This window comes from Mytilus californianus, unplaced genomic scaffold (assembly GCF_021869535.1).
Source record: "Mytilus californianus isolate M0D057914Y unplaced genomic scaffold, xbMytCali1.0.p SCAF_2, whole genome shotgun sequence".
In the NCBI taxonomy this organism is placed as follows: domain Eukaryota; kingdom Metazoa; phylum Mollusca; class Bivalvia; order Mytilida; family Mytilidae; genus Mytilus; species Mytilus californianus.
This window is the reverse complement of record NW_026262668.1, coordinates 116,238,506-116,265,465: the sequence shown is the minus strand read 5'-3', so window position 1 is coordinate 116,265,465 and position 26,960 is coordinate 116,238,506. Positions and strand designations below refer to the sequence as shown.

At 32.9% G+C, this 26,960-nt stretch overlaps 1 protein-coding gene across 1 annotated transcript in view; it reads right to left on the bottom strand.

The window, feature by feature from the left end:
- Positions 1-4,987: 4,987 nt before the first annotated feature.
- LOC127727774 (deleted in malignant brain tumors 1 protein-like) overlaps positions 4,988-26,960 on the bottom strand; it is a 125,539-nt gene continuing 103,566 nt past the window's right edge. The window contains exons 39-46 of the mRNA XM_052234891.1: positions 23,511-23,679; positions 23,027-23,139; positions 21,232-21,357; positions 20,213-20,407; positions 19,233-19,475; positions 18,129-18,323; positions 14,460-14,642; positions 4,988-5,175 (exon numbers count right to left, since the gene is read on the bottom strand). Coding sequence (XP_052090851.1) covers positions 4,988-5,175; positions 14,460-14,642; positions 18,129-18,323; positions 19,233-19,475; positions 20,213-20,407; positions 21,232-21,357; positions 23,027-23,139; positions 23,511-23,679 — 1,412 coding nt within the window. The remainder of the gene's footprint in view (positions 5,176-14,459; positions 14,643-18,128; positions 18,324-19,232; positions 19,476-20,212; positions 20,408-21,231; positions 21,358-23,026; positions 23,140-23,510; positions 23,680-26,960) is intronic.

Here is a 26,960-nt window from a genome sequence, read left to right as displayed (position 1 = left end):
AGCATTTTTGTAACTTCCAGACATAACTTGTGTGTAAGTGTATGGATCTCTCTAACATTGTACCACAAGATTCCATATCACAAAGGGAATGCTGGGATTGATTTTTGGGGGTAATTGCCTCCAAATTTTAGGAATTAGGGGCCAAAAAGGGGCAAAAAACAAGCATTTTTCTAGTTTCATGACAATAACTTGTGTGCAAGTCTATGGATCTCTCTGACATTGTATCACAAGGTTCCATATCACAAAGGGAATGCTGGGATTGATTTTTGGGGGTAATTGCCTCCAAATTTTAGGAATTAGGGGCCAAAAAGGGGCAAAAAACAAGCATTTTTCTAGTTTCATGGCAATAACTTGTGTGTAAGTGTATGGATCTTTACGAAATTGTACTACAAGGTTTCATATCACAAAGGGAAAGCTGGGTTTGAGTTTGGGGGTAATTGCCCTAAACGTTTAGGAATTTGGGACCAAAAAGGGGCCAAATAACAAGCATTTTTCTAGTTTCCAGACAATAACATGTGTTCAAGTGTATGGATCTCTCTGAAATTGTACTGCAAGGTACCATACCACAAAGGGAAGGCTGGGATTGAGTTTTGGGGTGATGAATCATAAGGGGGTTCAAAAAAATTTGGGGGGGGGATTCTTTTTCCTTTTTTTTCTTTAAAATTTTCCATTTTAAATTGGTTATTTCTGATTTATTTATAAAAGCAAATAATAATGATATGGTTTGAATAGGTAAATTAAATTTTTTTAAGTATCTTAGACCACTTTCATTCTGTGTCAGAAACCTATGCTGTGTCAAATATTTAATTACAATCCAAATTCAGTGCTGAATCAAGCTTGAATGTTGTGTTCATACTTGCCCCAACTGTTCAGGGTTCGACCTCTGCGGTCGTATCAAGCTGCGCCCCAGCGGAGCATTTTATTTCATTCATAAATTACTTTATGCTTGGAAATATAATTTTGCTTGGAGTTGAAAGAGTTGACATGTTGCAATGTACATTTACTCTACATAGTTCTATGGTACCAAATCAAAAGTTTATATAAAGAAAGAAGTCAAAGGTTTCCCATCATAGTTTAGTTACATACATTTTTTTTGTACCTGAGGTCGTTGAATATAGATCATTATATAAATAAGGAGATGTGTTATGATTGCCAATGAAAAAACTAAGGATTTTCTTATCCAAGGAATAGATTACCTTAGCCGTATTTGGCACAACTTTTTGGAATTTTGGGTCCTCAATGCTCTTCAACTTTGTACTTGTTTGGCTTTGTTACTATTTTGATCTGAACGTCACTGATGAGTCTTATGTAGACGAAACACACGTCTGGCGTATTAAATTATAATCCTGGTACCTTTGATAACTAATTTGACTATAAACATAGATAAAAAAGGTACAAACTGGACATAATGCACTAGTTCATAAACAAGTGAGAACAATCGCCTTCATATAGTGCTCAGAATATGACATTCATAAAACTTATTCAATATCATTAGAGAACTCTAAATCTTAAATACTGAAAGCCACCTCTGATAAGTACACTGTACTATGCAAGATAATGATATAACTGGACTTAAAATACACACAACCTGTAATTAACTGCCTTTACAGCGCTTTCGTGCTTTGATTAGATATTACTGTTAAATGATGCTGATTAAGGGTTTTTTGCTATGTTTAGCCATGACTATGATGTCATTTTCTATTTTAATATCTGTTATGATGTATTTAAATGGGCTTTTATGGTTACAAAGGAATTTTATTTTTAGATATTACTTTAAATGTTGCTGATTAAGGATTTTTGTTTATTTTTAGCCATGACTATGATGTCACTTTCTATTTTAATACCTTTATGATGTATTTAAATGGGCTCCCATGTATTTAGATTTTTGATTATTTATACATGTTACCAAATTGGTCCACATTGAACAAAAACGGTCCAAATTTCAACTTTATTACATTACATCAAACATTGAATTCTACATATTCTTTGATATATTGAAATTAACATACAATTTAGTTTATGGATATTCCACCATAATAGGTAAATTAAATTTTTTCCAGTTCTTACACCACATTCATCCTGTGTCAGAAACCTATGCTGTGTCAAATATTTAATGACAATCCAAAGTCATAGCTGTATCAAGCTTGAATTTTGTGTCCATACTTGCCCCAACTGTTCAGGGTTAGACCTCTGCGGTCGTATCAAGCTGCGCCCCAGCGAAGCATTTTATTGGTTTATATCTCTGAAACTAAAGCATTTAGAGCAAATCTGACAGGTGGCAAAAATGTTCATCAGATTTAGATTTATCTGCCCTGAAATTTTCAGACGAATCCGACAACCCCGTTGTTGGGTTGCTGCCCCTGACTTAGTAGTTTTACAAAAATTTTGCAGTTTTTTGTTATTATCTTAGATATCATTATAATATCTAATATCTAATACTATTAATTATGATTTTATCCTTATTTTACATGATTTCCAAACCATCAGTAAATACAGGTGAGCGACACAGGCTCTTGAGAGCCTCTAGTTTCTGGTACATACAACTTGAAAAATTGTCTGTACATGTACTTTACTATCAATACTTGGCACTTCAAGTAAAGAACAATTCATAAATGGACATCTGTTCATCATCAGTTACCTGGTACAAATATATATGAGACATGCGTACACCATTTCTGGTATAAATTGAGGACAACATCTTTACATCATATCTGAGACACCATTTCTGGTATGATATAAATAGGACACCAACTATACATCATTCCTTGTACAAATATCTGAGACATGTGTACACCATTTCTTGTACAAATATCTGGAACATTTTCTGTACATCAACTTTATTATCAATACTTGACACTTCAAGTAAATAACAATTCACAAACCCCAAGGTTTTCATATTTTATTGCACACAATTGGAACAGATAAGTTACAATATTATTGCACTTGCACATTAGAGTATTAAGATACAAAAAAAAGATATATTCTGTATTCAAATTGTATAAAAATAGCTGTATATAAAGTTTGATCAAAATCATTTTGTTGTTTTACAAGAAAATGTGAAAAACTATAATAGTTCATAGATTAAACCATATGAAAAGTCCTTTTGAGGTTATAGTTAAGTGTTACATACAGAAATATCAGAATCTGAGTGTGTTTCAATGTTGATAGCTTGCTTATTGAAATAATAAAAATTATAATTGGACTTAATCCATTACATGTTTACTCTGAAGAATTGAAATATACAAATTGAATACTTGCAAACATGGCTCTCTGCAACAGACAGTTAGTTTTAGTCTACATGAACCTTTCAGGTTCAAAGTATGTTTATTTACTGATTACATACAATTAACATTATCATAGTTTTATAAAATATGTCATTCAAAAATTAAAACCCAATCAAACAGATAAATGGAATTATAACTGTTGTAATGCAAATGTTGAAAGAAGATCAGTTTGGAAACAAATAGAAATCTAGTAGAATTTATGAACATCCTAGGAAAATTTTGACTTAAATACCACTTTTTATCTCTTAGATTTCTATTTTTATTAGACTAATTTCGAGTTCTTTTTTATGAATGAGTTACACTGATTGACTAAAGGTTGACTAAAGGTCAATCAGTGTAAATGACTTCATTGAACAATCAACTCTTACTGTGACATTTGACATGAGAAATATAAGGGAAAATGCACGAACGTGAAAGTCTTCTATGGCAATCACAAGATATCAAAATCTACCATTTTTTGTAATTGCTCCTTTTGATTTTTAATGGGGAATGAGATAACCAAACTGGCAATATGTATAAATGACAAAATATATGTTAATCTGAAGAGAAATCTGTCATACAATTGTATTGTTATGAAATTTGAATATAATAACAAAAAATGGCACAAATATCAAGCCGGATTATATGCAATCTTAAAATTTATATTTAAATCATTTGTTAATAAATATTTCAATTCTTTGATTAGAATGGCAGGAAGTATCTTTTAAGTAAAAAAAATGTTTTATGAAATATGTCAATGCAACTAATGAAATGATGGTGTGAGTTATGGAATGTGTTAAAATGAATTTCAGTTACTCTAATCAAAACAGTTAACAAACCAGAATTCAGTTACTCTCATCAAAACAGTTACCAAACTATACAAATAAATGATATTATGAGTCTATGACAAAGTTATTAGTTTCATCATAGGTTTTTGTTTTCATTTTAAAGTGAAAAGTATTACAATGATATTTTGCAATTTACGCATAATGACTTCTCCGATAAAAATAAATAAATAAATGGATTGAAAGAGACCATATATGGAGTACCATAATCCACCTTTAAAACTTGATTCACATGCAAAAATCCAAAGAATTTTATATTTTACATCAACCATTTCTAAATACATAAACCATAAACACTGGAAATCAAAGTCATTAAAAAGGTATTTTGCTATCCATTTGATTTCTTCTATTAAAAAGCACTACCATCATATGTTCTCATCAATTATACCCTTATGAAATGGTTCAATGTTTATTTACATGATGCATCAATTGTCTTTTCATGATGAAGTTGAGCTATAATTTGGGTTGGTCATTCCAGACATTTCATAGCCTCGTCCACCTGAACTATTTCCATATTGCCTAGAAATTAACATAATAAAGCATATTTCACTGTCTGACACTTAATATGATAATGTAATTTCATTATTTTATCTACTTTATAAGATGTACAGTTCCTTATTCATTTTTCAAATTCCACATTAAACATATTTATCTTACAAATTGACACTTGTTACATATATTTTTTTTCATTTATACATTTGAAATATGTAATCATAAAGTAACATTCATTATATTCATTTCTACAATTACATATAAATTATATTTGTTTTTGAAATTACAAACTGAACATACTTATTTTTCAAATGAGAAGATTTCTTTTGATATACCAAAAAGTGTAGAATTGGACTAAATGTCTGTAAAATTTATTATGTAAATAACTTACATTCTTTTTAGAAAGATAATAGCAGCCACTATAATTAGAACTATAACTACAGCTCCAGCAACCACTCCGGCAGTGATTCCTCCAGCATTTAATTTATTAGATGTTGGAGATGCTGGTTGTTGGTGTGCTGCCGCTGGATTTAATGGAGGACGTCCACTCACAACAGGATAACCATTGCCATTGGCTGAAATCAAATACAACAGTCAAAAAAATATTTGATGAGAAACGATATACCCAACCATTTTGTTCAATATGAAAATGGTAATGTTTAAGAAAAAACACATTTTACAGGAAAATTAAAGAACTAATTAACATCTAAAGTTCCCGAATTATAAACTGAGCGAACTTCAGTAATATATAAGAACCCCTTTTTTTAAAGTTCATCAGCTATGTGCAAGTTAAGATTAATTTGATTCAGTGGTTATACAGTTATCTTACATGTAGTAAAATTGTGATGACAAGAAATATATGTTACATGTATATATGGAATACCCATCTTCCAATGTTAACCAGTAAAAGTGTGATAACAAGAAATATATGTATACATGTATATATGGAATACAGATCTTCAAATGTTAACCAGTAAAAGTGTGATGACAAGAAATAAATGTATACATTTATATATGGAATACCTATCTTCCAATGTTAACCAGTAAAAGTGTGACAACAAGAAATATATGTATACATGTATATATAGAATACAGATCTTCAAATGTTAACCAGTAAAAGTGTGACGACAAGAAATATATGTATACATGTATATATAGAATACAGATCTTCAAATGTTAACCAGTAAAAGTGTGATGACAAGAAATATATGTATACATGTATATAAGGAATACCCATCTTCCAATGTTAACCAGTAAAAGTGTGATAACAAGAAATATATGTATACATGTATATATGGAATACAGATCTTCAAATGTTAACCAGTAAAAGTGTGATAACAAGAAATATATGTATACATTTATATATGGAATACAGATCTTCCAATGTTAACCAGTATAAGTGTGATGACAAGAAATATATGTATACATGTATATAAGGAATACCCATCTTCCAATGTTAACCAGTAAAAGTGTGATGACAAGAAATATATGTATACATATATATATATGGAATACAGATCTTCAAATGTTAACCAGTAAAAGTGTGATGACAAGAAATATATGTATACATGTATATATGGAATATCTATCTTCCAATGTTAACAGTAACAGGACATGCTGAAATATCTCTCCTGCTTTACTGATTTTATCTTAATTTATGTTGAAAGTCTGCAATGAAGGTCTAACAACATGTATCACAAAAAAATAACATTGATCTATGCTCTATGAAAATGATGTGAAGGGTACATGAAGACCTGTAAATATCACGATCATTCCAAAGTCCTAATGTAGTGGCCCTACTATAATAATGACCAAGAAAATGAATTAATTAAGAAAACTTAACATTGATCAAGGAACCATGATACAGAGGTTAAGGTCTAAATAACTAAGTCAGTCACACATGTTATCCTTATAAACATTCTAAATAAAATATATGTCATTTTTCTATTACATATACTGACTGAGAAAATGACAAATTGTTAACTACTATTAACCACCATTAAAATGAGGTCTAGGTTGTCAGATAAACATGCACACCTTATAATCATTTTATTCATCAAATATAGTTGACCTTCTACTTAATTTATTTAATAAAAACTGACCTAACCACACAACCTAAAGTTGATAAATGAATCATTAAACTGAGGTTAAGGTAAGATAAACACTGACTGATGGGCATGCCACAAAATCCTTCTATAGATGAACAAGAATGCACATGCTGGAACCTCTCGCCTGCTTTAATGATCATGTTTGAAGTCATGTTAAAAGTCTTTTAGATAAAGATTTTACTACTAGTATCATATAAACATAACTTGATCAATGGACAATAAAACTAGGTTTAGTTCAGGTGAACATGTACACCTTAAATCATTCCATAAACCCAATAAAGTAGACCTATTGCTTATAGTTTCTGAGAAACAGATCTAACCACATAAACTTTCCTTTGATCTCTTATCTATGAACTCTGTCAGACCGACATGTAAACCTTACTATCAATCCATATAACAAATATTGTTGATCTATTGCTTATAGTATCTAAGAATCAGATTTGACCAGGAAAAATTAATGATAACTGATCCATGAAATGAGGTTAAGGTTAGATGAACCCTGTCTGAGGGATATGCAGACCTTGCAATATTTTATATACCAACTGATAAAAAATGTGATAAAAAACTAGATTTTTTTAAGCAGTCACTGAACCTTGAAAATGAGGTCAAAGGAAACTTATTACTATTAACTGGAAAGCGGATCCAAACACAAACTCTTAATGTTGATTAATGAAACATGATCTTAAAGTCAAGGTTAATTATTTCAGACAAACTTTACTTATTAGATAAGTATAAAATAAAGAGGTTTTGTCTTCCTGAACTGTGTATAACATTGCTGTATGAAATCTATTGTGAAGGTAAACCACCAACATTAGAGTGTAGGATGGTATGATGTCAGACAGACATGTACATCTTAAATTCAGTGTAGGATGACATGATGTCAGACAGACATGTACATCTTAAATTCAATCTATTGTGAAGGTAAACCACCAACATTAGAGTGTAGGATGGTATGATGTCAGACAGACATGTACATCTTAAATTCAGTATAGGATGGCATGATGTCAGACAGACATGTACATCTTAAATTCAGTGTAGGATGACATGATGTCAGACAGACATGTACATCTTAAATTCAATCTATTGTGAAGGTAAACCACCAACATTAGAATGTAGGATGGTATGATGTCAGACAGACATGTACATCTTAAATTCAGTGTAGGATGGCATGATCTCAGACAGACATGTACATCTTAAATTCAGTGTAGGATGGCATGATGTCAGACAGACATGTACATCTTAAATTCAATCTATTGTGAAGGTAAACCACCAACATTAGAGTGTAGGATGGTATGATGTCAGACAGACATGTACATCTTAAATTCAGTGTAGGATGGCATGATCTCAGACAGACATGTACATCTTAAATTCAATCTATTGTGAAGGTAAACCACCAACATTAGAGTGTAGGGTGGTATGATGTCAGACAGACATGTACATCTTAAATTCAGTGTAGGATTGCATGATCTCAGACAGACATGTACATCTTAAATTCAGTGTAGGATGGTATGATGTCAGACAGACATGTACATCTTAAATTCAATCTATTGTGAAGGTAAACCACCAACATTAGAGTGTAGGATGGCATGATGTCAGACAGACATGTACATCTTAAATTCAGTGTAGGATGGCATGATGTCAGATAGACATGTACATCTTAAATTCAATCTATTGTGAAGGTAAACCACCAACATTAGAGTGTAGGATGGCATGATGTCAGACAGACATTTACATCTAAAATTCAATCTATTCTGAAGGTAAACCACCAGCATTAGAGTGTAGGATGGTATGATGTCAGACAGACATGTACATCTTAAATTCAGTGTAGGATGGCATGATGTCAGACAGACATGTACATCTTAAATTCAATCTATTGTGGAGGTAAACCACTAACAGAGTGTAGGATGGTATGATGTTAGACAGACATGTACATCTTAAATTCAATCTATTCTGAAGGTAAACCACCAATATTAGAGTGTAGGATGGCATGATGTCAGACAGACATTTACATCTAAAATTCAATCTATTGTGGAGGTAAACCACTAACAGAGTGTAGGATGGTATGATGTCAGACAGACATGTACATCTTAAATTCAATCTATTCTGAAGGTAAACCACCAACATTAGAGTATAGGATGGCATGATGTCAGACAGACATGTACATCTTAAATTCAATCTATTCTGAAGGTAAACCACCAATATTAGAGTGTAGGATGGCATGATGTCAGACAGACATTTACATCTAAAATTCAATCTATTGTGGAGGTAAACCACTAACAGAGTGTAGGATGGTATGATGTCAGACAGACATGTACATCTTAAATTCAATCTATTCTGAAGGTAAACCACCAACATTAGAGTGTAGGATGGTATGATGTCAGACAGACATGTACATCTTAAATTCAATTTATTGTGAAGGTAAACCACCAACATAAGAGTATAGGATGGCATGATGTCAGACAGACATGTACATCTTAAATTCAATCTATTGTGAAGGTAAACCACCAACATTAGAGTGTAGGATGGCATGATGTCAGACAGACATGTACATCTTAAATTCAGTGTAGGATGGTATGATGTCAGACAGACATGTACATCTTAAATTCAATCTATTGTGAAGGTAAACCACCAACATTAGAGTGTAGGATGGTATGATGTCAGACAGACATGTACATCTTAAATTCAGTGTAGGATGGCATGATGTCAGACCGACATGTACATCTTAAAATTCAATCTATTCTGAAGGTAAACCACCAACATTAGAGTGTAGGATGGCATGATGTCAGACAGACATGTACATCTTAAATTCAGTGTAGGATGGTATGATGTCAGACACACATGTACATCTTAAATTCAATCTATTGTGAAGGTAAACCACCAACATTAGAGTGTAGGATGGTATGATGTCAGACAGACATGTACATCTTAAATTCAGTGTAGGATGGTATGATGTCAGACAGACATGTACATCTTAAATTCAGTGTAGGATGGCATGATGTCAGACAGACATGTACATCTTAAACTCAATCTATTGTGAAGGTAAACCACCAACATTAGAGTGTAGGATGGCATGATGTCAGACAGACATGTACATCTTAAATTCAGTGTAGGATGGCATGATCTGACAGACAGACATGTACATCTTAAATTCAATCTATTGTGAAGGTAAACCACCAACATTAGAGCGTAGGATGGCATGATGTCAGACAGACATGTACATCTTAAATTCAATCTATTGTGAAGGTAAACCACCAACATTAGAGTGTAGGATGGAATGATGTCAGACAGACATGTACATCTTAAATTCAATCTATTGTGAAAGTAAACCACCAACATTAAAGTGTAGGATGGCATGATGTCAGACAGACATGTACATCTTAAATTCAATCTATTGTGAAGGTAAACCACCAACATTAGAGTGTAGGATGGCATGATGTCAGACAGACATGTACATCTTAAATTCAATCTATTGTGAAGGTAAACCACCAACATTAGAGTGTAGGATGGTATGATGTCAGACAGACATGTACATCTTAAATTCAATCTATTGTGAAAGTAAACCACCAACATTAGAGTGTAGGATGGCATGATGTCAGACAGACATGTACATCTTAAATTCAATCTATTGTGAAGGTAAACCACCAACATTAGAGTGTAGGATGGTATGATGTCAGACAGACATGTACATCTTAAATTCAATCTATTGTGAAGGTAAACCACCAACATTAGAGTGTAGGATGGCATGATGTCAGACAGACATGTACATCTTAAATTCAGTGTAGGATGGTATGATGTCAGACAGACATGTACATCTTAAATTCAGTGTAGGATGGTATGATGTCAGACAGACATGTACATCTTAAATTCAGTGTAGAATGGCATGATGTCAGACAGACATGTACATCTTAAATTCAGTGTAGGATGGTATAATGTCAGACAGACATGTACATCTTAAATTCAGTGTAGGATGGCATGATCTCAGACAGACATGTACATCTTAAATTCAGTGTAGGATGGTATGATGTCAGACAAACATGTACATCTTAAATTCAATCAATTGTGAAGGTAAACCACCAACGTTAGAGTGTAGGATGGTATGATGTCAGGCAGACATGTACATCTTAAATTCAGTGTAGGATGGCATGATCTCAGACAGACATGTACATCTTAAATTCAGTGTAGGATGGCATGATCTCAGACAGACATGTACATCTTAAATTCAATCTATTGTGAAGGTAAACCACCAACATTAGAGTGTAGGATGGTATGATGTCAGACAGACATGTACATCTTAAACTCAATCTATTGTGAAGGTAAACCACCAACATTAGAGTGTAGGATGGTATGATGTCAGACAGACAAGTACATCTTAAATTCAATCTATTCTGAAGGTAAACCACCAGCATTAGAGTGTAGGATGGCATGATGTCAGACAGACATGTACATCTTAAACTCAATCTATTGTGAAGGTAAACCACCAACATTAGAGTGTAGGATGGTATGATGTCAGACAGACATGTACATCTTAAATTCAATCTATTGTGAAGGTAAACCACCAACATTAGAGTGTAGGATGGTATGATGTCAGACAGACATGTACATCTTAAATTCAGTGTAGGATGGCATGATGTCAGACAGACATGTACATCTTAAATTCAATCTATTCTGAAGGTAAACCACCAACATTAGAGTGTAGGATGGTATGATGTCAGGCAGACATGTACATCTTAAATTCAGTGTAGGATGGTATGATGTCAGACAGACATGTACATCTTAAATTCAATCTATTGTGAAGGTAAACCACCAACATTAGAGTGTAGGATGGTATGATGTCAGACAGACATGTACATCTTAAATTCAGTGTAGGATGGCATGATGTCAGACAGACATGTACATCTTAAATTCAGTGTAGGATGGCATGATCTCAGACAGACATGTACATCTTAAATTCAGTGTAGGATGGCATGATGTCAGACAGACATGTACATCTTAAACTCAATCTATTGTGAAGGTAAACCACCAACATTAGAGTGTAGGATGGTATGATGTCAGACAGACATGTACATCTTAAATTCAGTGTAGGATGGCATGATGTCAGACAGACATGTACATCTTAAACTCAATCTATTGTGAAGGTAAACCACCAACATTAGAGTGTAGGATGGTATGATGTCAGGCAGACATGTACATCTTAAATTCAGTGTAGGATGGCATGATCTCAGACAGACATGTACATCTTAAATTCAGTGTAGGATGGCATGATCTCAGACAGACATGTACATCTTAAATTCAATCTATTGTGAAGGTAAACTACCAACATAAGAGTGTAGGATGGTATGATGTCAGACAGACATGTACATCTTAAATTCAATCTATTCTTAAGGTAAACCACCAGCATTAGAGTGTAGGATGGCATGATGTCAGACAGACATGTACATCTTAAACTCAATCTATTGTGAAGGTAAACCACCAACATTAGAGTGTAGGATGGTATGATGTCAGACAGACATGTACATCTTAAATTCAATCTATTGTGAAGGTAAACCACCAACATTAGAGTGTAGGATGGTATGATGTCAGACAGACATGTACATCTTAAATTCAGTGTAGGATGGCATGATGTCAGACAGACATGTACATCTTAAATTCAATCTATTCTGAAGGTAAACCACCAACATTAGAGTGTAGGATGGTATGATGTCAGGCAGACATGTACATCTTAAATTCAGTGTAGGATGGTATGATGTCAGACAGACATGTACATCTTAAATTCAATCTATTGTGAAGGTAAACCACCAACATAAGAGTGTAGGATGGTATGATGTCAGACAGACATGTACATCTTAAATTCAGTGTAGGATGGCATGATGTCAGACAGACATGTACATCTTAAATTCAGTGTAGGATGGCATGATGTCAGACAGACATGTACATCTTAAAGTCAATCTATTGTGAAGGTAAACCACCAACATTAGAGTGTAGGATGGTATGATGTCAGACAGACATGTACATCTTAAATTCAGTGTAGGATGGTATGATGTCAGACAGACATTTACATCTAAAATTCAATCTATTGTGGAGGTAAACCACTAACAGAGTGTAGGATGGTATGATGTCAGACAGACATGTACATCTTAAATTCAGTGTAGGATGGCATGATGTCAGACAGACATGTACATCTTAAATTCAATCTATTGTGAAGGTAAACCACCAACATTAGAGTGTAGGATGGTATGATGTCAGACAGACATGTACATCTTAAATTCAATCTATTGTGAAGGTAAACCACCAACATTAGAGTGTAGGATGGTAAGATGTCAGACAGACATGTACATCTTAAATTCAGTGTAGGATGGCATGATGTCAGGCAGACATGTACATCTTAAATTCAGTGTAGGATGGCATGATCTCAGACAGACATGTACATCTTAAATTCAGTGTAGGATGGCATGATGTCAGACAGACATGTACATCTTAAATTCAATCTATTGTGAAGGTAAACCACCAACATTAGAGTGTAGGATGGTATGATGTCAGACAGACATGTACATCTTAAATTCAATCTATTGTGAAGGTAAACCACCAACATGAGAGTATAGGGTGGTATGATGTCAGACAGACATGTACATCTTAAATTCAGTGTAGGATGGCATGATGTCAGACAGACATGTACATCTTAAATTCAATCTATTGTGAAGGTAAACCACCAACATTAGAGTGTAGGATGGTATGATGTCAGGCAGACATGTACATCTTAAATTCAGTGTAGGATGACATGATGTCAGACAGACATGTACATCTTAAATTCAATCTATTGTGAAGGTAAACCACCAACATTAGAGTGTAGGATGGTATGATGTCAGGCAGACATGTACATCTTAAATTCAGTGTAGGATGGCATGATCTCAGACAGACATGTACATCTTAAATTCAATCTATTGTGAAGGTAAACCACCAACATTAGAGTGTAGGATGGTATGATGTCAGGTAGACATGTACATCTTAAATTCAGTGTAGGATGACATGATGTCAGACAGACATGTACATCTTAAATTCAATCTATTGTGAAGGTAAACCACCAACATTAGAGTGTAGGATGGTATGATGTCAGACAGACATGTACATCTTAAATTCAGTGTAGGATGACATGATGTCAGACAGACATGTACATCTTAAATTCAATCTATTGTGAAGGTAAACCACCAACATTAGAGTGTAGGATGGTATGATGTCAGACAGACATGTACATCTTAAATTCAGTGTAGGATGGCATGATCTCAGACAGACATGTACATCTTAAATTCAGTGTAGGATGGCATGATGTCAGACAGACATGTACATCTTAAACTCAATCTATAAAACAATAAAGTTCACTTTACTTGTACATGTATATTAATAAAAATCTGACCTAATCATGATCACTTAGATTTGAGCAAAGAACCATAAAGAAACACCCAACGATGATTGTAAACCCATTAGTTCAAAATAGTGCAGTGGTTTCAGAGTAGTTTTACATATATCAAAAATGATTGCAATGAAAGACTAGTGATGTCAATAACTTACACTGTACATAAGTCCAAATCTGAATTACTTTTTAGGTCCAATCTGTCAAGATATCTTTTACTAAAGTATCCTAAAAGTTCAAACAATTTCTGCACAAAAATATGAGCACAGAGATGTTAATTTAGCCTATGTAACAACAGAAAAAGAAAAAAAAATTGCTTCATTCCTGTCTAAAATGTATTACTTACCAGGCATACAAGATAACAGCTGTCCTGTCCACTGTCCAGAGGAAGTACACATTCTACTTCCTGTGCCATATGCAGCCTGATATCCAGGGTTACAGCTCTGGGTACAGACTGTGTTTACTTTATATGGAGACTGACAACTTAGTTTTCCATTAGCTGGAGTTAATGGGTTAGGGCAAGTCATGGCTGTCAAAAATAAAACAAATATTACAAAATAATCACAACTCCTATGATCACCAGTATATTGACAATTTCAACTTGCTTGTATTGCTATAGAAGTATTATTATAATTGTGGATCCAAACAATCTTTTTTAATTGCTCTTACTCTTTAATGTGACCTGCTTGACAGAGAAGAAGCAGATAAAGTCTTCTCAAATCAAAAATGTAAATTAAAACAAGAAATGATTGTAACAGGATGCTGTTACGAAGTCTCCCAAACAAAGCTCCCATAATTCGTAATTCCCAGGGTCGCCTGACATTGGACAAAGTCCAGTGAAAATTGGTTTGGTCCAGTAAAGTTATATGCATAAGTGATGCCTGGGGACTAACCCTGTATATCATTCAAATCATCTTGGCATGACAAACCAGAATATATATGGTTTAGGGGTGGGGATCTCGACCATTTACAAAATACTAGAACATTGGGGGTGGGGGGAACCCCTGGGGACTGACCCTAAATGTCATTCAAATGTTCAAGACATGACAAACAGGAATATATATGGTTAAGGGGTGGGGATCACCACCATTTACAAGATATTAGAACTTTCTCAAATGACAAGGGGTCGGGATGACCCCTGGGGACTAACCCTGTATATCATTCAAACCATCTTGGTATGACAAACCAGAATATATATGGTTTAGGGGTGGGGATCTTGACCATTTACATGATATTAGAACATTCTTAAATAGCAGGGGGAGGGGATGACCCCTAGGGACTAACCCTGTATATCATTAAAACCATCTTCGCATGACAAACCAGAATATATATGGTTTAGGGGTGGGGATCTTGACCACTTACAAGTTATTAGAACTTTCTTAAATGGCTGGGGGTGGGGGTGACCCCTGGGGACTAACCCTGTATTTCATTTAATGTGCTTTATCATTTAGAACATTTTCAATTAAAAAGATTGTGTCTATCACAAACGGTTTTCAATTTATAATCATTTGAAAATTTTAAAAAATAAAATCCCATAGGGTTCTATAGTAAAACCCTCCTTTCTTATTGCCCCTCAAAGTACCCCTTTATAAACCCCATTGCACAAACAAACCCCTGATTGCACCACTAGACATGTTAGTCTAACATATTGTGAAACCCTAAGTTAATCTGACAAGCGGTTTTGGAGAACGGGTGCGGACAAGTTCAAATTTAAAAGTGGCGGAAGAAGAAGAAGAAGAAGAACTGAGCAAAACCAATAAGTCTTCCCAAACTTCGTTTGGGAGACTTAATAAGCATACTAAGGTTAATACACAACATAATATAAATCAGATAGTTCTAGTCCCATTACTCTGGAATGACATATCCAAACATTTCCAAAGTCGAAACATAACTTAGAAATTCCAATCCTAATCAATGTGTGAAAGTTCAAGAAAATTTGACCTTTAAAGACCTTTGACTCTTGAACAACAAACAAGGCAATTTCCAAAACCAAAAGGAAGCTTAATTTTACCACTCCCAACAAAACACTAACGTTTCAAGTAAATAGATCCAATTATACTCCAGTCAGTGCATGATATGTGAAAAATTGCCATAAATGTGACAATTAAAATCCTATAACTCTTAAACAACAACCAAAACATTTTTAAAATTGCAAAGAATTATTTCACCAATTAAAATATTCCATACAAGATGAATGAAATTTGATTAATATATTCTCTTTCTGTGATTAGACAGAATGAAGGAAATAAGAATACCATAGCACATCAATTTCTTGACAGACATAATAAAAAGTGTTAATTCTTATGAAATTGTTTTTGTGATCAACAATATACACAACTTTTGTCATAGAATAGAAATTCCTTTATTATATTAGTTCCAAATGGAAGAAATATTCTGGAATACTATTTCCACTGAGAAAAATATTATAGAATTTGTTCCTTACAGATTAAAGTGTTTATAAAACTTGTTCCATTAGATATTATAGCATTGTTCATAACAAATTTTTCAAAGGAAATTCTGTTAAGAGGAACAAATATATGTTAACACTTTGTTTGTATTATCTAATAAATATATTTGAGCTCTTTGAAAGGTAATTTTTTTTCAACCTTTCTGTACTGTAGAGTTGAATAAATCAAAGTACTGAAGTACTGAACATCGGATGACCGCAGGTTCTTGTGGATGGTCAAAAGCACATGTCACAGAAATAGATCACATCTCTATACCTGAAACTGAGGTTAATTTACAGAGATATATTTTTTTCTGATACAAGTTCGTGCATGGATGATGAATAAATGACAGGAAATTCAACCGCACCGTAATAACTATTATATTGTAGTGATACAAATCAGTATACCTGGGACTATTATACTAATATGATAATAGTGTCAGAGTATACACGTCTGGTTTGTTGTTATTTATTATATTAATATTACGGTTGCATGTATATATAATTTTCATCTATTTATATATCATTCTATTCTACTATTCTAATTATAGTGCAGTGCAAGTGCATGGTGGACACTCTTCTGTAAAAAAATCGATTTTTCTAAAAGATTGGATATGAGAAGCCATTCATATTTTCCCGCAAAACAATAAACAGCCTATTATTTACACTTGGAATTATTTTTAATTATGGAATTTGCATAATTTCTTGTGTTTGAAATTTTTAATAAATTCCATGTTTATTTGGACTTTAATGTTCTGTGCTGCGCACAACACTTTCTATTACAAAGAAGATAGTACATTTTCAATAGAATGTACTGTGCCGCGCACAACACTATCTATACAAAATACATTGTATGAGAAGTGTTATAAACTGCTCAAAACATTATAATACCAAATAAACATGGAATTTATTAAAAATTTCAAGCACAAGAAATTATGCAAATTCCATAATTGAAAATAATTCCAAGTTCAAATAATAGCCTGTTAATAACAGAGTTATCGGTCCTTGCCTGGAGTGTCGCAAAACGTTCTTGAGATATTCTTCCGTAAGCTTTAACACAATTTTTCGGTACGTGTGCATTTATATCATCAATGATTTTTTACTTTTATATATATATAACTAACGACAACACATTTTCATATTATTAATTTGTGTTTTAATAAAAATATTTATAGGAGTATCCATTGAAAAAATGAATTTGAAACAAGCGATAAGTAATGTTATTTTGCACTAGATAAGTGACCGCGGATCTATAATTTTTATAGATCGGTTGAAAACCCAAAACTAATTTGCATAATGGATATTTAGGCGATAGCAATACATCGATATGACCTCACGGTCATCGCGATGTAAAAAGTAATTTTCATTTCATTTAATATCATTATGATTTTATAAAATTTTGCTTTAAAGTGTATTTGCCTACATGTTAGTCATTTTGAACAAGTAAGTTTTTGCATTTATATGATAGTGAAAGGTGCTGTAGAAAATGTTCAAAGACTGTACTTTAGCAAACTAATAATGTCTTTGCTAACAGTAATAACAGTCAATATTTGGATCTTATTTAACTACCTTGACACTGGAGATTGTTAGGTGACCAGAATGCTTTGTTTGTAGCATCAGTTTGGCAGACGACAGCTCCTGAACCACCAATTAACTGGTACCCTTGTAAACATCCCACCTGACATTGAGCTCCATAATAGTTAGGACAGAGTGGTGTGACAATAATACCATTACTTGGTGCCTTCAGCTGAGGACATTTCAAAACTGAAAAAAATTTATTTGAATATAAATTTTTACACATAACACAATTTTGTTATTATAGTCACCATGTAAAGTTAATTCTTTAATACTACAATAATTTGTGTATATTTCTATATACATTTGTCTCACACAGTTTAGAATTTTTATTTCCAAATAGGATATACGTGTGCTTTTAAGGGACATGTTCCATTTTCTTTATAGGATCACATTATATCAAAGGTTATTTATTTCAAAACTAAAAGATATATATCATTCAAAAGCCAGTAAATGAACAAGTCAAATCAAACTATTCTTTGATTTATATGGAAAATCTCTACAGTTCATTCATACGGAAAGTGTCTGCAGTTCATGATAATGGAAAGTCAGGGGGGAGGGGGTTTCTTTCTATAAAGGTATACACTGATGTGCTGCTAGTATGGGTAACTTTTTTGGAATGTTAAATATATCAATGGGATGCTATTTCATGGAGGTGATATACCAATGGCATTTATTTCATTTATTGATAAATGACATTTATATGTCAATGGGTCATAAATGTCCATCTTCTGTTAAGACGTCTGTAAAAACTGTGTTCTGATCTATTTATCTATTAATTCAAATGATCCCATGTCACGATAACTCGGAAATATGTAAATTTTGTTTGTCATTTTCCAATGAAATATATGAATGGGTATGCGTTTTTGCAAAAATCAATATATGAATGGGGGTGATTTTCAAACCACAGTTGGACATATGTTTTCACAAAAAATTTTCATATCATTAGGGCCAAAATTGACAGTTAGTGAGCCAACTCTATTGAATTTTTTAAGTTAAACTTTTTATTAGATAAGTTGAGAACTGTCAAACTACTTGTTGTGAGATAAAACAGGATTTATATACTTATAATAGTAACAGAAGAAATAAAACATTTACTTTTTACAATGATGTTGAATGTACATGAAGCTGATTGTCCATTAACATCAGATGCCCATACATTGACTGTGTAAGTTCCTTCTCCTAGCGTTACTGGTGACTGCAGTGACTGGGATACACGTACTGCTTTACCCGAGTTATCTATAGGATTTGGTGGATTCCACTTCACTGTGGCTGTCTGAGATCCTTGATCAGCTACTGCTGATATGTCTAGCGGACAACTCAACAACGGAGCCTGGATATCTGTAAACAAGCAATGGAAATAAGGAATAAATTATTAACAATGTCATCATAGTAACCTGGTGTTATTGCTGAAACATCAGAATCACCATAGCTGGGCAATCATGTTTGGGTATCTATAAACACAAAAACAAGTTGATCTAGTCAGTAATTGCCGATTCAGCTAACAACAATAATACCTAGGTATCAAATGACATGTAGCTAACTTAATAACATACAGTGTACTAAATACTAACAATTGTCTTATATACTCTACTTCATTCTACAATATAATAAACATGCCAGGAATATATTTCAAAAATAATTCATGATATCCCATGCCACTTTCCTCTTATTGGTATATATACTACTAGGTCCTCATTTTAAACCCTTCTCCTTGTAATGCAACACAGTAAGTTAAGCTTGATATATTCAACTACTACAATAGATATAAAAAGGTAAAAAATGAATGATCTTAGTTTTGATAAAGACTAAACCAAACCTGATATAACTATTACCGGTATTTATTACTTTTTGTCTAATATCAGCCAAAAAAACATGGCTCACATTTTTAGGTGGTAAATTCATAGAAGTCAACCCTTGGCCAAATATTTCCTGAGGGGTAAACCAGTCAGTTCCTGAGGGGTAAATCTGGATGCCTTCTGAAAATGTTGGCCATAATTGTACCGGTATATTGTCGTTTTTAAAAAACACAAGAGTGCATTTTCTACTCCTTTCCTGGTCTGTCAAAAATTACCCACCTCTACAGAAATAATATGCTACATTTCCACTCCACTGTCCATTCGAACCACATGTGACTCTGGACTGACCATAAAGACTGTATCCTGTCCTACACACAACTGTACAGTTGCTACCTGGAGGAGATGGTCCAGAAGAACAGTTTTTGGGATTTACCATTGCATTTTCTGGTAGTGTAAAACTGGGACATGATTTAGCTATAAAATAATAGAAAAAAACATGTTACATATTCTAGACTCTCCTTACCATTGTCCAGTAATAAAATTTTAATATGTATGTGATCATTGTGTTAGTTTGTGTTACTTAAAGAGTGGTCATTTCTCAGCTAATTTACTATGAAGTTGAATGTGATAGTGATATCAATGTGATGCATTTATGTTTTATCACATGAAATAGTAGATTCTGAGTAACAATACATTCGCTCAATAACAATTTTGGAACTGACCTGATCAACATCAGACACAAGACAATGGACTGTACTGATCAGCAAATTTACTTGTTGCAGTTCATTTTGCTAATCCAGGACTTCTGCAGGCACTTTTCTATTTTGTTTCAAATTTAAAAATTTTGAGTTTTTACCCTAGCAGTATATCAAGGGATTCACATTTTTTTTTGGTCAAGTTAAATGTAAAGTTCTATCAGTTAAGTTTTTTTATTATATCTTTGTTTCAGTTATTTCCCGTTTTTCAATAATATTGTTTTACTATGAAAAAAACACAACTGGGACTGCAAACTGACAATTCTTTTGCTATTTAATTTCCCCTGATATAATCTTTGAAATGTTGCCACAGTGTAACAAACCTTGTGATGGTTTTTCCAGTGTTGGTATAACTGTGAGCACCACTCTCTGCTCAGTCCCTCCTCCAAATTTGGTCCCTACACTAAGCATTGAAGAGCTGGATCAATAATAAAAGCAGGAATCATGAATTTGCATATCTTTATCATAATTGGCAAATGGAGATAAATGCATTTTGGCCCATGAACACCCATAATGGCTAAACACTCAATAAAATTTTCTTACCTGTGCTACATGTAAGTCCATCAGGTTGAAGACTTAATGTTGATGGACAAGCACATTTCTTACTCTGTAAAGGACCAGGAAAACACAAATGGGAACAACCAGAATTAGAAGAGCAGCCATTTTGACCTAAAAATAAATGAAATCTCATACTAAGTAAAGTAAATGCTCTGCACTTTTTTAATATTTTTTTTTTAACTTTTTACATGTAACATTAGCATATACAAATACATGCCAATATTTCCTTTTTGTCTTTCTGACTGATTGATCTTATGGATTTTGTAACCTTAATCAACATTTGATGACTGATTGATCTTATGGATTAAGTAACCTTTATCAAGGTTTGATGACTGATTGATCTTATGGATTTAGTAACCTTAATCAACGTTTGATGACTGATTGATCTTATGGATTTAGTATCCTTAATCAACATTTGATGACTGATTGATCTTATGGATTTTGTAACCTCAATCAATGTTTGATGACTGATTGATCTTATGGATTTAGTAACCTTAATCAACGTTTGATGACTGATTGATCTTATGGATTTAGTAACTTTAATCAACGTTCGATGACTGATTGATGTTATGGATTTAGTAACCTTAATCAACGTTTGATGACCGATTGATCTTATGGATTTAGTATCCTTAATCAATGTTCGATGACTGATTGATCTTATGGATTTAGTAACCTTAATCAACGTTTGATGACTGATTGATCTTATGGATTTAGTATCCTTAATCAACATTTGATGACTGATTGATCTTATGGATTTTGTAACCTAATCAACATTTGATGACTGATTGATCTTATGGATTTAGTATCCTTAATCAACGTTCGATGACTGATTGATGTAATGGATTTAGTAACCTTAATCAACATTTGATGACTGATTGATCTTATGGATTTAGTAACCTTAATCAACGTTTGATGACTGATTGATCTTATGGATTTAGTAACCTTAATCAACGTTTGATGACTGATTGATCTTATGGATTTAGTATCCTTAATCAACGTTTAATCACTGATTGATCTCAAATAGCAACTTCTGTTATTCTGAAATGTATAATACCTGAACATATTCTGGGAAGAAAAATTTTTTTCAGGTTGTTTGGCTTGTGATAAAACAAATGACCTGCAGACCCTTTTTTTAAGTAGGTAACACTAAAATACATATCTTTTTTCTTGCTAAATGAATTGCACCTTCCAGGTTTATAAAATAAGAACAAGCAGGAGAAGTTGCACTCATTGTCCTGCTACACACACCCCCATTTGTAATTTAAATAATGGGAAAACAGGAATTAGGTGTCTGACAGGTATGAAAATAACTCATCACTGTCAAGCTGCTGATCAAATATGAAGTCATTCCATTAAGTAATTCCTGAGAAAAGTGAGATGAAAATATTTGTTAGACGAACAGATTGGTGACAAGGTGATTACAATATAACTCTATTAAGAGTGGGGGGGGGTATACAAATTGTATCCTATATATTCAGAAATATTTGATGTGCATTTATCATTGCATTTGTTAAACAATAAACAAAAATGTCATAATAGTTATTAAGATTCAAGGACATGCTGTATACAAATAATGCTATCAAATTATAAAATGTAAGATTTCATTTTTGAAAAACCTATCATGTCACAATAATCTAATGATACATTAGAAGAACTATTTTCACTACTAGGCCACAGAAACCCCAAATAGAAAAACATAAAACTGGTCAGTTTTGTTAACAATTTCTTAGACCAAATGCAGAAGGCATACAAAGTATAAACCTATCTTATTTTTATATACCTGTTATACCATAACCATTTTTATGGAAAGCCAATCCATTCAATCTCCCAAAAGTAGGTGGACCAACTGTTCCAGCATTAGTACCAGCGCTTAGGCCAATTGTCCTTACGGACCTAAAGCAAGTTGTCACATAATCAGTTCAAGCAAACATGTCAAATCTTGTACAAATTGTTGATCAGGACATAAATTGCAGTTGACATCAATTAATCAATATACTTATTGTCATTATATTGTTAGTAATTCTTACTGAAATCCTTGAAGTATCTGATTGTATTCTTGTATCACTTTTAAGATATCTTTTTCCAAATATTTCTTTCATTTCAAAGATGAAAGGATAGGCATTTGTTAAATAAAAGATGAAAAACTCAGTATTATATATATAAGATTTTATTTCACTGCAAAATTAAGGAATATGACTGTTACTATGATTACCATATTCAATATCAATGGATTTAATCAAACAATTGCATCTGTATCTACTTACTTGGCTGCCCAGTCAGTAAAATAAATGGTGTTTTGGTATTTAGCTAGATCAAAATAATGAGGATGGGGAGATTTTCGAGATTCATCTAGTAATGTTGTTCGTCCAGTTCCATCTAAATTTGCTGATTCCAGTTTGTAAGTTTTCCCATCAATCCAATATATTTTACCAGCTGGAAAAGAGGAAAACAGACCATGTCAAACATTTTGTTGTTTTTGTGGTACACATATATCAGATAAAAATTCAGGACCGAAATACACAAGTTGAGGCTGTTGTACCAATATGCATCAAAATAAACAATGAATTTGCATAGTCCATTAAACTCTTTCATCTTGGAATTTCTTTACATCTAAATAAAGCATACGTGCCTTGGTATTAGGTCGTTCTGGCCCTAAATTTATCCGGCCCCAAGATGATCCGGCCCAAAGTCGATCCGCCCCAAGTAGATCCGGCCCATAATAATGAATAATTTTAAATCGATACGAAAAATGAGTATGATTGGTACTGTTTGTAAAGCAGCATCAGCATGTAAATATCGTCTTGGTACCTGTTTTGACGCGGACCAGAAATGACGCACCGATTTAGTTAACGGTTTTATATTTCTAAACAAAAGCCGTGACGTCATCAACATTTGCTGTTCAAAACATGATGTTGAAGGTCATCTGACTACAACAAAGATGCCTAAAACTCTGCCCAGAAATGTTATTATTGCTTAAGATATTAAAGACGATGCAATTTCCGCCATTTTATTAAGGTCAAAAAAATTCTACCCTTCCCCGAAAGATTATCATTCCTATCTCCACTTTGGTCAAGAAAAGTATGTAACCGTAGGCTTCGCCATTTTGTGTTTTTCAAATCACGTGACTGTCATGTGATATGGCTTTACATTTAAGCGGGAATCACTGTAGAAAAAATGATCGTCGCTTATACCATTTTCTATGGTTTATCGATTTTTTTTCATTCAATGTATGAAGTATACATATGTACATTGATAAATGTATTATTGTCAATGTTGTTTAATGAATGCAATTACTTTTTATTTTCAAATATATGGAATATGTTTATCACTTTCATAAATTTTGGACAATTATATATCAAAATATAGGTTACAATTAAATTGATTAAAAATTTGGTGTTACAATCATCATGATCATTAAAGTGAATGAAAATTTCAAAAGTTGTTAATAAAATTGAATCTGTTGAACAGTTTTAACTTTAAAGAATCCGGATTGAAGCAATTTTTCGATTATCAGTTACGTACAAGTGGTTTCTACTGGTTTGTTTATAGTGCGTCATTACTGGTACCCATCATTAGTTGGCAGTCCGTTTGTTATGTTAGCAAACATGATTTTTATTGCTATTACTGTTTCAAATATCAACTGTTTAATAATTGAAATATAATAACAAGTTATCAATCTTTTATTCCATTCCGTTTTTCTAATTCTTTTAAATGGTAGATTAAATGCAGAGACAAAAACAACCTTAGGTGCGTCATTACTGGTTCCTCGGGGATATGAAGTTATTTTCCATGATAACTTGGAATATCACAGGGAAAAAAGTTTTTATTTAATTCACACATAGAAGAGATAAATCCAATGGATCATATTATTATGTAATCATCATAATGACTTGTTTAATTCAAACCATTAGTATATAATTAACGTCAGTCGTAATCACATAATTTAATCAAAATCATGATTGATAAAATTTACTTAAGCATCAAGGTCTTTTATTTGAAGTTCAAATAACTAATTGTTATATTTTTTTTAGATAACATGAAGAAGAAATGTACTATTATTTCTTTTCACCACTCTCTTCTTTGTGGTTTTTTTTTTGTACCATCGAATTGTGATATTAAAAGAAAAAAACCCATTTCTTCTCCTCTTTTATAGAAAGGATTCGGCAACCAAACAAAATTTTTCAATTTGAGAAGTTTTTATAACTTTAAACAAAAACAAACATAATTTGACAAACCTGCATACCAAGGTATCCACTTCAGGGACTCTATTGAAATGATTCACACAGGCGTTGGTTCACCAAACGGAGTTTAATTTAAAAACAAAGTTTGTATACATCAGCTTGTACGGTTGTGTATGTAACTATTTGTTATTACACCCATTGAAAGACTTGTTAATATCACAGTCAATTGAAAAATGCTAATTACTGCTGATTAATGTCGAAGGTACTAAATTCTGTTATATAAGTTTTTATTATAATTATGCATACCCAATAGTCTTGAAAACATAATTGTTTTATACTGCATAATCATCTGTATTCATTTAAGGTGTTAATTTGATTTAAATTCAAATATTTTATATAAAAATAATATTATATTCTGAATGTGAAATCTTAATATAAATTTTAAAAAAATATTCAAATAAATGTCTCATCTTATGAAAATTTAATATTCAAAGATCCTTGAAAGGCCAACTTTTTTACTGTCCACCTTTTATTTTATTATATCAAAATTCATAACTATTTATGAATTACACTGAATTCATATATATCTTTTTTTTATTCCTTATAAATATTTTTTATATTGGGGCCGGAACAACTTGGGCCGGATCGACTTGGGACGGAACAACTTGATACGGATGGACTTGGGGCCGGATCGACATGAAAGCCGTGCCTCAAGGTAGATCAGGTGTCTTTTTCAGAGCATCCCTTCTGTGCATGTTGCAAAAATACTTTAAAAATATTTTACCAAGTATCATCCAATATACAACAAAAACATCTAAAACTTCTTGAAATTTTAAGAATAAACTATCAAAAAAGAATCCATGACAAATCGCCCCACTGGCAAATCGCCCCACACATAATCGCCCCACTCATAATCGCCCCACTTTTTCACCAACTCGCCCCACTTTCTTAAAAATCGCCCCACTTTTGTTTACCAACTCGCCCCACTTATGAAAAGGATAAAATCCCATTGAAAATAGGTTGGATATATTGCTCCATTTATGAAAAGGGAAAAAAATCCCTCTGATATAAGGTCTGCCAACTCGCCCCACTTGTGAAAAATAGATAAATCCTGATGAATTTAGTGATGCCAACTCGACCCACTTATGAAAAATAGAAAATACCTGATGAATCAAGTTGAGTCATGCCAACTCAATGTCAATAATAATGATTTAGTAAATTTTCGTTTTTTTGTATTCTGTGTATAAGATTTTTTCAGTTAAGTGGGGCGAGTTGGCAGACCTGAAATTATATATTCATCTATAGGTTTACATTATTTCATTAAGTGGGGCGAATTTGCAGGAGAAAAATTAACGGGATTTGGGATTTAACCCTTTTCACAAGTGGGGCGATTTTTTTTAAAAGTGGGGCGAGTTGGTAAACCACTTTGGGGCGATTTTTTAAAAGTGGGGCGAGTTGGTGAAAAAAAGGGGCGATTTGGTGTGGGGCGATTTGCCAGTGGGGCGATTTGTCCTGCTTCCATCAAAAAACAGT